Here is a 14,667-nt window from a genome sequence, read left to right as displayed (position 1 = left end):
TGGCCCTCACAGATGGTCCCGCAGACAAATGTCATGTTGGAAATATCACAAACACCATCTTACGTGGTGTGTGTGTGTGTGTGTGTGTGTGTGTGTGTGTGTGTGTGTGTGGTCCACATGGTGAGCAAAATGCCCGAATTAGACATGTTTTTGCTTGTATGTCAGCTTAGTCATGTAAGCCTCCTCCGCTGTCTCCAAGCCATCGATATCCCCTTCCTGAGAAACATTATTTTGGGGCCGCAGGGGTCGAGTTGGGCAATATGGCATAATCAGCTCTGTAAGGTAAGGAGGGGCCTGACTGTTGAGGGCTTTAAAGGTGAGCGTAAAGATTTTATATTCAATTCGTGATCTAACAGGAAGCCAATGCAGAGACACCAGAACAGGGGAAATGTGTTCTCTGTCTTGGTTCCTGTCAAAACACGAGCTGCTGCGTTCTGGATCAGCTCAAGATGTTTAATAGACCTTTTGGGGCAGCCGGACAGTAATGGATTGCAGTAATCCAGTCTGGAAGACAAAATAATGGACAACTTTTTCTGCATCTTTTGGGGTTAATATCTGCCTGATATGCCTTGAAATGTGTTTGTGGGGCTTGGGTAGGATTAGAAGTGAGACAATAAGAGGGACATTGAAGGTTAGAGGTTTTGGAGATAAGATCAGAGAGGACAGACTTTGATGGTTTGGACATGTCCAGAGGAGAGACAGGGACTATATCGGTAGAAGGATGCTGAGGATGGAACTGCCAGGGAACAGGGCTAGAGGTCGACCCAGGAGAAGAGACATGGACGTAGTGAGGGAGGACATGAGAGTGGCTGGTGTTGGGGAGGACGTTGCAAAGGACAGGGTGAAGTGGAGAGCGTTGATTTGCTGTGGCGACCCCTCAGGAGACAAGAAGAAAATACAGTAGTAGTTCATGGACAAATCATGACGCTCCACCAATGTATGAAACCGGAAGCACGTCTGATCATCAGATGTGGAAGGGGAAAATATATATGATATGATGAGTTTTATTTTGGTTGTCAGATTAAAACAAAAAAAAAATACAACTTAAACAAAACTAAATATACATTACAACCAAAATATATAAAAGTGAAGAGGGGTAAATGTATCAGACCATAGCAATAAACGCTGATTTGTAGCATTCTAGAGGATTTCATGTATCTCTGAAAGGTAAAAAACTAAAGTCGTCATCCCAAATCCTCCTGCTCTAGACTAGACTAGCTCTGTATTTGTACGCATTCATTTGAAAAACAGGCCAGGTCCCGTGAGAATCCCATCTCTCCCCTTCTCTCCCTCTCTCTGCAGCCAAGTTGTTCCCTGTCTGTCAATTTGTCCTCATTTTCACACCTGCGCTTGCATCCGTCCTTTCTCCGAACCATACTTTCTTTTTCTCACCTTTCAAGCCTCTTCCCACTCACTTTCTTAGTCTCTCTGCTTCTGTCACCATCGCCTTAAGACATATTGGGGATTAATTGCCTCAGCAGGATTTGAAACGCCTCGCCCAAGGCGTTCGTCTTCATTTCAACTGACTGCTGCAACGGCGTGTCCGTACATCGTTTCAAGCGATCGATCAGACCCGCTGCAGCCCATTCAGAACGCCGCAGCCAAAATGCCTCGTGAACAGCAGGAGAATGGATCGCATCAGTCTCAGAACGTCGCGCCGACTCCCTGTCTGTCAAAAAACAACCGCTGCTCCATGTAGCACATTTCTGAACTGTCCAGGACTCAGTTATCTGGGACAGGTCTGCTTTCTTTCCCCAGAGCCAAAACTGAACACGCAAAATACATTTCATACCTCACATATCTGGAACAAACCAAACTGCAGTTCTGCCACAACTCTCTCTCTCTCTCTCCTTTTAAACAAAGGCTTTTGTTAAATCAGTTAATTATTCAGCTCTTAGTCTGCACCGTAGGATTTACTGCTACATGTGTTATTTCCTTTATTTTGTCTCTTTTTTTTTTTATCTAAATAGTTACTTGTCATCTTAATTCTATGCATATTTAATCCATTGGCAACCCACCCACCCACTACAACACCCATACGTTTCACTCTGTTATTATCATTAGATCAGGATGCCATCAATAAGTAGCACTGTGTCTTCTAGAGGAGAGAAGCCTTCCCTCTATTTCTCCTTCACGCCCTCACACTCGTATAGAGGGCTGTCATCCTTCATCAGCGTCCGCTCCAGCAGGGTCACGACTTTCGCCGTCAGTCGGGAAGCTCCGTTTGGTTCTGTGTTAGCATATCAACTACAAAACATGTTGCATAAAGATTTGAATATCAGATGTATTGTTTTATCTTCCATCTTTGGCTGTCTGGAAAGAGACGCAAAAATAATTCATTTTAACATTTGTCATTTGTTACCGAGGCTAAAGCAAAAACTGCAGCTTCAGGTCACCGTGGTCTTATGGGTCACCCTTAAACAAAAAATCCACGCATTAACATGCGTGGATCAGAGAGCAATGTTTCAAAGTGTATATTCTGCTTTGATTTATACCCACGTTATTTTTACAGCAAGGGAATGTTTGTAAAAAATGAATGTAAATACCAGAAAAATATATCGACTCGTGTTGAATCCATCCAGAGCTAATATGGATTGTATCTGTCAGTTCATCTGTTAGCAATCAAATTCCCGTCCAAAGTTAGATCATATTTTTACACTATCAGGGAAAACTACCTGAAAATACTTAATATTATGTACTTGTGATTAATGGATACTATTGATGGCACTAGTTCTCCAGAATTGCAGGAGAGCAGGTAATGAGATATAATAAAGAGCACCAGTCTGACCTCATTGTGGCAAAGCATTTTAAAAATATGATGGAAACTTTGGGGGTGGCGCAGTGCTTCACAGCAAGAAGGTGCCGGGTTCAAATCCATGCGGTTTGTATGTTCTCCCCATGCCTGCGTGGGTTTTCTCTGGGTTCACCTCTTCCTCCCGCCTCCAAAAACATGTGACACGGGCGAATTTATCCCCAAAAATTGTCCGTAGGTGTGAGTATTTGTTTGACTCTGTGTGGCCCCACGAAGTTCTACTGGCTTTATTTCAATTCATTGCTTTTGATATATTTTTACATGGCATGAGGTAAAAAAAAATAAAAAAAAAAGAATGACCTGCTCTCTTCGGGGTTCGATGATTTGAATGACTCATGAGAGAAACGGCTGAAAGCAGCTTCTCTCTAAAAGGTCACAAAGCAGTGAGATACTTGGGTGGTAGTTTTCAGAAATGCTACGTTTGTGGTTCACGGCTAATGGGCTAAAACGCACACACACACGCACACACAAACCTGGTGCTGTGAACTCCTCAGAGACGACCCAGTAATGTCTCAGTAAATGTCGGCCATGAATCATCTTTTCGCCACCACCCCTGTGATCGAGGCTCAACGGCGCAGAGCGATCACACGCAAGGAGGAGTCGAGAAAAAAACACGTCTATAATCTATAAAAGAGAACCGCAGGTTTTAGCAGCTGAGTTTGTAAATGACTCGGCCGAGTCGACAACTCTGTGACCTCTGCAAGAAATGTGTTATATTCTCTCTCAGCCCATCTTCTCCCTGCAGCTACCCCCCCCCCCCCCCCCCCCCCCCCCTTCCCCCGCTGCATCTCGCTGTCTCCCTGCTGATGTAAGTGTCGCTGCTCTCCGTTAACGTGTTGACTGAGGGCTTTGGGATCGAGGACTGACAGGCGTGCGGATCCATGTTTCCATTTTTAGCCTGGGGTTGAGGCCAGATCACACCTTCTCTAGTTTGCTTTGCTGCAGCACTTGGCGGGGTCTCTCGTGTGATTCACAGTGGGGGCGGGGGGCATCAAAGAGGGAAAAGGTTGATTCCTATTTGGGGGTTATTTCATACATGTAAGTGGAAATAACATTATTTCTAAGGACATTTGTGCAGCTGTTCTTTGGTCCAATCCCAACTCAATCCCAGCAGCACCATAACCAGAAGTAAAGTTGGGGTTAACACAGGCATGGGCAAACTACGGCCCGGGGGCCATATGTGGCCCCTTGGGCTTTTTAATCCGGCCCGCTGAACCTTTCCAAATGATATCATAAAATGTTATTATAATTAAACCTCATTCATTTTACCTTTTTAAGATTAGCTTTTTATTGTCATTATATGTTTTACATTTTTTACACTGCAAACACACAACTAAATTATTTTTTTTCCCTGTAATGTTACCTGTAAAAGGCCGAATTCTTTCTTGTTCATGCAAATTTTAGAACCCATTGTGGCCCGCGAGTCAAAAGGTTTGACATGATGTTCAGACACTTCTGCCGTTTGGCAGCAGATTTATCTTAACAAGTGTTGGGGCTATTGGGATCGGAGCTTTACGGATCACGAGCTGCTAGCTTGTTTGTCCCACATTGGATGGTGTGGAGCCCAATAGGCCTGAACAATATGCAAAAACATATTCAACAGGAATACAGTCGCACTGAAATATCAGTCTAAGAAGATCCCAAAACTAGACCCACAGAAGTGTGTTTCTTTCTGATCTAGCTTGGCTTCTTCTCACTTTGTGATGCGTACTGGTCGTTAAGTGTTTCAGTCTGAGGTATCACTTCCTGTAAGGCGTGACACGTTACTATTTTCCATCTATCGCCTTCTATTCTCTAGCTGTTTGGTAAATATCACCTTTTTTCACGGGAGGCTTTACAGGGGTGCATAATGACACTTGCCAGCGTTCAAGGTCTCGGAGTCTGTTTTTGAGATGCTTGAAAGAAACGTCTTTGCTCAGCGGTAAGGAAAACAATGTCCTCATTTCTGGAGGCTGGAGATGGAACCCTGCCCGCTGCACTGCTGACAACAGAAACAGTGATTTTACTCATTTTTGTGTGTTAGTGCTTCACAGTTAGTCGTTAGTTGTCATTTTCACATTGTCAGTAAATTTGAGATTCATTATCTGCCATCAGCTGAGCATAAACAGTTAAATCACAGCATAGTGACCCTCAACTTATTACTTATTTAAATAAATTGATAAATTGTCTGAAACAGTGACGTTAGATTCAGCTCTAACAGAGTAAAGTTCACCTTTACCATTGGACTCTTTAACTTTCTTTCTTCTCTCGATGCACGCTGCAGGTACTACAGCGCCACCATCCTGCAGATGTCAGGAGTGCGGGATGACAGGCTGGCTATCTGGCTTGCTGGACTCACCACCCTCACCAACTTCCTGTTCACCCTGTTGGGGGTGTGGCTGGTGGAGAGAGTCGGGCGCAGGAAGCTCACCTTGGGGAGCATCGTGGGTAAGTCACTCAAAACGTCCTCGCCAGGCAGCCGTGTCTAAACGGCTGTTTTTCTTTCATGCTGTGCGGATCATTTTCAACAGGCACCTGCTTGAGTTTGAGTCTGCTGGCCATCGGCTTTCTGACGTCTGCGCAGCACAGTCCTCCCGTCACCTTCCGCCCAACAGACCCATCTGTGGCCAACGCGACCTGCTCCAAATACCAGTGAGTATACAGTTTAGTTTGCTTCAAGGCTCCAGTGGATCGGACTGCTGTAAAGCACTTTACCATAAAAATAGTTTTGCTATATTTAAATATAGAATAGCTCGCCGTTCAGATGCCTTCTGGGGATTGAGCTGCATGCATTGGACATGTGGATTTAGGTGCTATTTAGGCAGAAGCATATAAAGAGCACTCCTCCAGCTCTGCGCAAGGATTGATATTAAGTGTCGTTTGGTCTCATTGTGCAGAGAGAATTATAGCAAGGCCACTCAGTGCTGTTTGTAAAAGCATCCACCATTTTTCAGAATATCAATCCAGCGTGGGTGGAGAACCTTAGACCCTAAAAACCTCCTTAACTTATTTGTTTTCAAATTATTGTAGGTTTTTGTGCATGCATTAATAAACGCTCTACATTTTTAAGATGTCGGATTTTTGACTTTTGAATCTGTCAGATTTGAGCTCTTTGCCTTCCGTGAATATCGTCGGTGTGTTCACCACGTCTACTAAATGAAGACTTGTAGAATAGAAACAACGTAGCACAGATGTTTTGTTTCAGCCTAAAATGGAATTCATCCGTTGTCTACGTTGCCATTAAAAAGAAACGGAGAGAAGCTGCGTGTTTGTGAGTCAGAGATCGAGATGCCTCTGTGTTCCAATTTACTTTCACTTTAAACTGACGAAAGATGAAACTTGTGTAACGACAGTCTTTCATCATCACAGTCAAACAGCGCCAAATGGACTCGTAATAGCCCAGGATCCCCACACTGAAACACACACCACCATGAACACACACACACGCACACACACACACACACCCAGACACGGAGGTGATCTGAAGAGCTGAGTGCTTTTACCACACCACCGCGGCTTCATTGAGTTCACTTTCAGTGACCGCGACGGCGTCATAAGAGCCCCCCACAGAGCCACCGCAGGCGTCCCACGATCATTGTGGATGGGACGTCCCATTTAGGGGTGGATCCATACGGCGTCTCCAGTGGGATTCGACGGGAAGTCATTTGTCTGGGAAGCGACACCACCTTAAAAGGCCAATTTCGAGTTTCAATTTATAGTGATGTTGTTAGCTGATAAAATCTAACATTTTGGGGGGGGGGGGGGGTTAGGGTGCCTGGTTCAGACAGATTTACACACAGGCAGGGTCTTGATTTCTAGCAGCGATGATTGACTTTACAAGATAAAATGTCTGTTCTCTCCATGTCTGCTTGGGTTTCCTCACAGATGCATGATGTAGAGGAGGCAATAAAGACAAATGAAATGGAATGGTTGTTTGTCTCTCTCCGTTTTGGCCTGTCAACTTGTCCACAGGCTTAAAAGTTGTAGAAAATGAATGAATGAAAATCTTTGCTGCTAGTAGATGTTACGAGTCAAGTGAATGAAACGAAAATGTCTTAATTTCAACTAGAGTTAAAAAAAAAAAAAAATAGAAAAGGCCAAGATAGAGTATTTAAATTGGGTAACTGTCAAAATGTGATGACGTCATATAAATGTAATCATAAAAAATAAGAGAAAAATAAAGGTCCCGCCCTCCTCCCCCGTACGTCCGTGACGTGGCAATGGAATTATAGCGACTGACTGTTGTGGCTGACCTTTGGCTTGCAGGCTGTGTGAGCCGTGCATGCTCGACCCTGGATGTGGTTTCTGCTACCGTGAAAATGCCTCGGCGCTCCTCACCTCCTCCTGTGTTCCAGTCAATAAGGTCTCCACTGAGAAAGCAGCATGGGGCAGGTGAGTCACAGGATGATGCATGTGTGTGTGTGTGTGTGTGAGTGTCTTCCGGATGCAAGGAGGAGGTATTAGAATACAAGCGTTTAGTGTTGGTGTTTAGTGAATGTGTCTTTTTTCCATTCCAGATGCTCCAACTCCAGCCTGATGAGAGATCAGACCTACTGGGCCTACAACTACTGCCCAACCTCCTACTCCTGGCTGGTTTTACTGGGTCTGGTGCTTTACCTGGCTGCTTTCGCCCCAGGTAGGAAACCTGAACTGAACTGAAGAAGCCTCTTGAAGGAGAGACGAAACATTTTCAAGCTTTTCCTACAAATCTCAGTCCATAAGGACTTGGCTTAGGAGCCAGAGGGTATAGCCGGTTAAAGACCAGCATGGACCAAGATGTGTGGACTGGAGAGGTCCCCAGTTTGCCTCCTGAGCCCTGCTGAGGTGCCATTGAGCAAGGCACCGAACCCACGGAGTTACTCCCTGGGCACTTGCTACTTGGCATGTCCTCCACTCGACCAGCTCTCCATCAATTTGTATGTTAAAAAAAAAAAAGTGTATGTCGAATGGAAAAATAATTTTAATGAATTCAATTTTATTTATATAGCACCAGAGATCACAATGGAAAGTTATCTCAAGGCACTTTACAGGTGTAGCAGGGAAAGACAGAACCCAGAGAGAGAGAGAGAGACCTTGGATTTGATTTGTTCTCTTCTATTAGAGATGACTAATATGCTGCTCTAGCTTTGTGTTAGCCTAGCTACGGTGTCAAAGAGAAACCTTGGATCAGATTTGTTCTCTTCTATTAGAGGTGAGTAATATGCTGCAAATTGTTTCTTATGCAAGCAACTCTCATAACTCTCTGGTTTGCCTCATTTGCAGTTTTGGGTTGTTACACACCAGATATCCAGATTGATCTAGTTTTCTTATAATTACAACAGGCTCCTCTATCTCTCCACTGAAGCTCCTCTCTGACCCAGATACACCTCATAAAGCGAGTCCATGTCTGTTTCTTCAGGGATGGGTCCCATGCCATGGACCATCAACTCAGAGATCTACCCCCTGTGGGCAAGGAGCACAGGCAACGCCTGCGCCGCTGGAGTCAACTGGACCTTCAACGTCCTGGTGTCCCTCACCTTCCTTCACCTGGCGCAGTACTTCACCTACTATGGTCAGTTTTTAGAAAGCTGAATTTTGAGCAAGTCAGTTACCACTGTAAAACCTGAACCATGAATTGCAAGGAATATATATATATATTTTTTTTTTTAACTGGAGTGTTTATTGACCCTTTTGACAAATAAAAAAATATCAATTTGCATATATTAGAATTTAATTGCTATAATTTTTTGCTACATCCAGCATTTTTGTATGTGCAAATTGCAAATGTCTAATTGTGAATATCAGGTTATTACCCCAACCTCTTCATCATTTTGCAAGCCCCTCCACGCAGCTTATGTAACATGACTTTTTTAGCTTAAAATCAAGACCAACAAGGAGGGGAAAACCCGATTGACACCCTGAGATGACCTCATCGGTTTACAGCAGGTTCCTCCTTAGACAGGAAGGAACTTGACCTTTTGTGTGAGCAGCGATCGATCCATCTGGGATGACATGCAAGTGGGTTGATGATCGATCTAACGTCTCCATCCGGTTCATAAGAGTAATTTATAAATAATGGAAGGCACAATAATGGTAATGGTTTTCAAACGTGATGCACGCTTGGTTACGGCCTCTAAATGTTCGTTGCTTTGACAAGTGGCTGAAAATGAAACACCCATTTGAGCCAGCGTCGCCGTTTCTACACGAATGCGTGTTCCTGGGTGTCTCCTGTTATGTCACGTCTAAGTCCAGCTACGCATCAGAACCGCTTAGTGGAGCCCAGTTTTATTTTCGTACTTCATTAACAGCAACGCGACTCTCAACGGTGTGTCTGTGGGTGTTCACACTTCTTTTGTTCCCTCTCTCCAGGAGCGTTTTTCCTCTACTCCAGCCTGGCGTTGCTGGGCTTCTTCTTCATCTACGGCTGCCTGCCTGAGACCAAAGGCCGGCGCCTGGAGGAGATTGAAGCGCTGTTCCAAAACCAGCTTTGTTCCTGCGGAGCCTCCGATTCTGACGAGGGGCGGCAGGTCGAGTACATCCGAGTGAAAGGTTCAAACTACCACCTATCGGACAATGACGCGTCTGACGTCGACTAAGGCCGAGCCTGGGTGTAAAGCAAATGTGCTCTAGGTGTTCCTTTCACCTCTGCGTGACATCACAGGTGGAGAGGTTAGGTCTGTCGTGTTTCTCTTTTCTGTTCCTGAGCTGACGCTTCACTTGTTGTCCCCGTTATGAGACTGTTAGACAGTTTAAAAAGCATTTTTGCTTTAATGAGTCAGTCAATGTTGACTCAAACATTGAAACAGGATGATGCCAATTCCGGAGTAAAATCCGCTTTAGTGGATGCAGAATGAAAACCTTACAGTTGGTTCGTATAATCCAGTTGCTTACCCGCCTCTGAAATCTGCAGCATTTAACATATTTCTATGGAGACCACAGCGTCATGATCCGTTGCTGATTATTCGTGATGGATATTAATCATGATATGACATGATATACGTATGTTTTATTTTTGTACATATTTGCATTTCACCTGTGACAACTATGTTTTTATTTATAGTAATTTATTTTGATTTCTGTCTTCCTCCAAAGCCTTATGTACAATTTTCAAAAATGTCAAGAGTATTTATTATTCATTTGTGTATTCCTATTGGTAAAACGTGTAAACCGGTCTGAGGTGACACCTTGCTGAATACACTTAAGTATCTGAGGAGTAAAACCTGTTTGGCAGTACAGCGCAGAGTAATGTTGTGTAACAGACGTAAGCTATGATCGTTTCTCACAGCAGTGAAAGAACGTCCTTTTGACACGTGGGGTTACGTCATGAAATGATACTACATGATACTTCTTTCTTAATAACCTTTTCAAATGAGAAGCTGTTCATCAAATGTACTGACATTTACGTCACCCACCAACGTTGAAGTATTTGCATCTAGTATTGTGATATTTGGTATTGTCTAGGTGTCACATCTACATACAGATGACAATAGAAATCAGTATATTAGTATAACTAGTACCATATTACTCTTATAAATGATACAGCAATGTAAAGACCAACATGAGGACAAACTAGAACCGTCCTTTTGTGTAGACTTTTATGACGTAAATGTGGATTTCCCCAACAGCTCGTGAAGGATATTGCTTTACAACTTCCAATTTACTTTTGGTTCAGGATGTCTTTGTATCACATGAACTGCTTTGTCTTGAGTTTCAGACACACGTGGTGTTGAGCTGTCTACTAAAACACTGGGGGACATTTGTTGTGCATTTGTAGTGATATTATTTTTCAATGTAAACTGCCTGTGTTTCTAAAATTTATGAATAAATAAATACAGAAATTGTATTAAAAACAGTGCTGCATATTTGACTGTTGGAGATAAATGTTTTTGCTAGAGTTTATATTCAATAAAAAGAGAAATATCTTCATAAGATCTTAACACCTGAACTTGCATATGACGAGAAACAAACTTGTGAGTCAGCGCAGCGGTTTGAGGCTTTATTTGACTCTTGAACTGAGAACAGACGGTACATTTAATATGTATATGGTTAAAACAAACTAGTCGGTAATACTTTGAATTAAATAAATAACATACACAGAACAGGCATGCTTTGTATCATGCAGTATAGATGCATCCATTCTACTCCTGTATCCTACTTTGTCGGTTATTTCTTGAACTCTTTTTCGCTTTCTTTGGTCGTCTGCTCGGATGACAGACCCTCTTCCCTCACTTAATCGAACAGGCCGTTCGTCAGACGGACATTTTCTTGCCGTCCTCGCTCGTCCCTGTATCGTCACAAATGAGAGCAGAAAGCATTTTATTCACCAACATGCCTGCGTTTATCCCGTCATTTCAGATGAAACAAATCCGAATGTTCAGTTTCACTTTGCTATCTTACGTCTGACATTACTCGGCTCCGAGCTTCGAGAAGTGGGTTTGTGGGTCTCTGCTCTCATCTGGAGAAGGCGTGCGAGTGCAGCGGTGTCGGGCTGCCTCCCTGTGGCCGGATGCTGTGCCGACACAGCAGGTGGGGCGAACGAGTCGGACCCGGTGGCTTCGGCTGCAGCGCCTCCGACGAAGCAGCACTCGGTCGAGGCGTCGCACGTCTGAGCCGTGGGCTCCGCGGTTTGAGTTCCTGCATCTCGAGTGTGGCTGGACGTCTCCCTGCACGCGCACGGCGCCGATCGCTGCGCGTCAGTGGACTCAGACCGAGCTGTGCGGCTTCTCTCCTGTTGGCTGTTACTTCCGATGGCGTTGTGTGGGAGTGCCGTGTTCTCCGCGAGTTTCTGTTCATCTCTGAAGCTCATCTTGTGTTTTAGGGGCGGGGGGGGAGGCCTCTGCTGAGTTTGCCTTTCCGTTGGGTTCCATCGTGAGCCGAGGTTTGGGCTAAGGGTGTCTGAACAACAGGCCTGGATGCTTGGCTGGGAGCGATCTTCTTCCTAAAAACGGAGAGAAATGAATTGAATTACAGATTTAATCCAGGGTCATTTATGAGTAGCACTCATTATGCTAATTATTGCTGACAAGTAAGTTTAGTGGGGTCAAAAGAGATGCTTATCTCACGCTCTAAGGTTCATTACATCCTAAAGTTGACTTACATTGCTCGAGTCTGAACTGAGGTAACCGGTTCTACTGGAGCAACTTGGCGAGCAGTCGCAGCAGTACGGGGGGGCATCGTTGGGTTCGAGACGCGCTGCGGGAATTAAAAGACTCAATAAATAAAACGCCTCTTTTCAATTCGCTGTCTGTCCACCAGCATTAACTGGAGGTGCTTAAGACACTTACAGAAGTTCACGTCGGTGCTGTTGGACAACTGTGTGGGGAAAAAAAAAATGTCAGAGTGAAGCTGCTGCAGCGTCCCATCCCACAAACCCACTAGCAGGATGAATCCAATATCGTAAGAAGCTCTTTACGACGACGTCGCACAGATATCTCCGTTGCAGTTTCAAAGTCCACTACTTGATGACAATAAAATGCTAAATTAACACACTAACATTTGTAATTGCTTGCCTACCTTCACTCCCAGGCAACGCGAGTCGGGGACCGTTCTGATCATAAATAAAAATACAACTCAGCATGAAAAGTAAGCATTTTACAAACCAAAGATTTGACTGACTGACACGTACTGTGGTGCTGAAGGTTTCACTGGTCTTTTATCTTTCAGATATATCTTTAGTTTTCTTCTCCCGAAGTTTGAAGCTAAAAATGAAACAATGTTAATCTGAGAAGAAGAAAAGAAGTCACCTCGGTGGTGTGCAGATGTTTGCAGCAGGATGCACCTTCTCTTTCACATTCGTCAGCGCTGAAGCCCATGAAAACATCTTCCTCATTCACGTGGACGGCTTCTGGCCGGTTGCCTTCCGGCCGGATGAAGGAGAAGTCGTCCTCGTGTGTTGCACGGTCCCTTGCCATGCGATAACACACGTGTTGCTTTGAATGCTTCATAAATAGAGAATGCTGTAACTCACTCTGATTCTGGACTTCCAAACAGGGCTCCGGCTGCTGCGGGCGTCTCTGGTGGTTGAAGGTTGAAGATCGGGCCACGGGACCAGGACATACAGTCTGTCGCGTCTCTTGGCTCAGAGAAAGGCTGGAACTAAGCAGCACGCATTCGGCTTGGTTGACTGTTTATCTCCACACATGCAGCAGTACATTTATCCCCATAACTGGTATTGTTTCCTAAATAATGCTGTAATATATTCATCAGCGATGTAAAAATGTCTTCTGATCTTAAAATCCTGCAGATATAAAATTTGATTTTTGATTATATTACGCTGTAAACTCGCAACGTCTGAATTGCTGGCATTGTTGACTCTGTTGAGGTGTACAATTCTTAAATACATAAATAAATACTGTTAAATAAAACATTTAACCAAAAACAACATCGTTTAAAGGCAAAAAAATGTAAAGTGAGACTCTCGTAGGCCGAATTTTCTTTTTTAAGAAATGCAACAACGCAACAACATAACAAGGCAATTCCTAGCTTAAACAACAACAAATGACGTACCTGCGGCCCAGTGTTCCATGCTGGAGGGGAACGCTGGGGATGCAGGTGTGTCTGACTGATCTGCTGCAGATTCAGCTGCAGGGCGAACGTGCCTGAGGACAACGATTTCATTTCGTCTTCCAACATAAAGGACACGCAGGATGAAATTGTACTTGGATATTTGCGACAACACCTTGTCCCGATGGCGTCGCCGAGGTGGAGGAGAAGGGGCTGCGAGGGTCAGGTATGGATGGCAGGTAGTCAGACGCGCTGTTGTCTGAGAACGCTGACTCCAGCACCGGTGACAGCTGAGGAACAGAGGCATGGCGGCTTCCAGCCAGAAGGTCCCGAGATAGAAATGTGCAAAATGAATAGCCGGGTGTGACTAACCTGCCGATACTGAAACCCCTGCGGACCAACATGCTTCCTCTTTCTGGCCTCTTGTTCGCTAGATTAAATGGACATAAGGATGAGACAAATTAACATGCGATCAATATTCCGGTTGTGACTCCGGGTGTCTTGCCAAAGCAGCTCTACCTCCTGCACAGAACCGGACTCTCAACAAAGCTCAGCTGTGATGGGGAGCAGGGGCTCATGGGGAGGACCAGAGGCCCGGTTCTCTTTCGATTTGATCCTCCTTTGGAGATGCCAAGAACGGCCACTTTAGGGGGATCTGATCTAGTTTCTTTCTTGGCAGCGATCTGGTTGACGATGAATAAAGTCACCAGGTCCATGCTGCCAGAGCTGCTGCTTTGGGGGGATGTTGGCGGAGCGGTTCCGAAATGGTTCAGTCTTTGTTGCATTTTTTTCTTTTCAAAGAATTCCTGGGGAGAAAGAGTAACAGCAAGCCATTTTAACCACAGTACATGTAAATGTGACTATAGGTACTATTTGCCTTGTAGAAATGGAGGATATTGTATTAAATGCCTCACCCTCTGCTTTTTTGTATCGTTCTTCATCACAAACCTGTTCCTGCAACGAATTAGTTGTTATGATATCGACTTTAGCGAACGCTTATGCTAATGCTAATGCTACTATTAGCACGTCAGGATATTATCCTAAACATTGTCTATTATTCTCTTACCTTGAACCCCCGACCCAATTCATTTTCAACCGCGTTAGGAAAGCGCTTCAGACTTTTGCAAAATTGATGTGAAAACATCAATAATCTATATATATATATATATATATATTAAGTTATCATTAACTATTTAGCATGAAGTAAACATGTTCCTTTAAATATGTAGAGGCGCGCGGGGAACAAAAACTATCGTCACGTGTCAGTGATAAAAAACAAATAAAGTTTTACAAGTTTTACGGAAATAAAGTTTTACAAGTTCGTGAAATTGCATTTATTTGTGAATATTGCTCATATTACTCTGGATACAACATTACTGAAATTATATTTTTCG

General features: G+C 44.1%; 1 protein-coding gene across 1 annotated transcript in view; it reads left to right on the top strand.

Annotated features, from left to right (window-relative positions):
* Window positions 1–9,366, top strand: part of LOC137910855 (proton myo-inositol cotransporter-like) — a 36,033-nt gene extending 26,667 nt beyond the window's left edge. Inside the window, exons 5-10 of the mRNA XM_068755271.1 lie at window positions 5,076–5,239; window positions 5,323–5,443; window positions 7,058–7,183; window positions 7,309–7,427; window positions 8,190–8,342; window positions 9,140–9,366. Coding sequence (XP_068611372.1) covers window positions 5,076–5,239; window positions 5,323–5,443; window positions 7,058–7,183; window positions 7,309–7,427; window positions 8,190–8,342; window positions 9,140–9,366 — 910 coding nt within the window. The remainder of the gene's footprint in view (window positions 1–5,075; window positions 5,240–5,322; window positions 5,444–7,057; window positions 7,184–7,308; window positions 7,428–8,189; window positions 8,343–9,139) is intronic.
* Window positions 9,367–14,667: the final 5,301 nt, after the last annotated feature.

This window comes from Brachionichthys hirsutus, chromosome 22 (genome assembly GCF_040956055.1).
Source record: "Brachionichthys hirsutus isolate HB-005 chromosome 22, CSIRO-AGI_Bhir_v1, whole genome shotgun sequence".
NCBI classification, from domain to species: Eukaryota; Metazoa; Chordata; class Actinopteri; order Lophiiformes; family Brachionichthyidae; genus Brachionichthys; species Brachionichthys hirsutus.
This window is presented reverse-complemented; position numbering and strand designations above follow the sequence as displayed.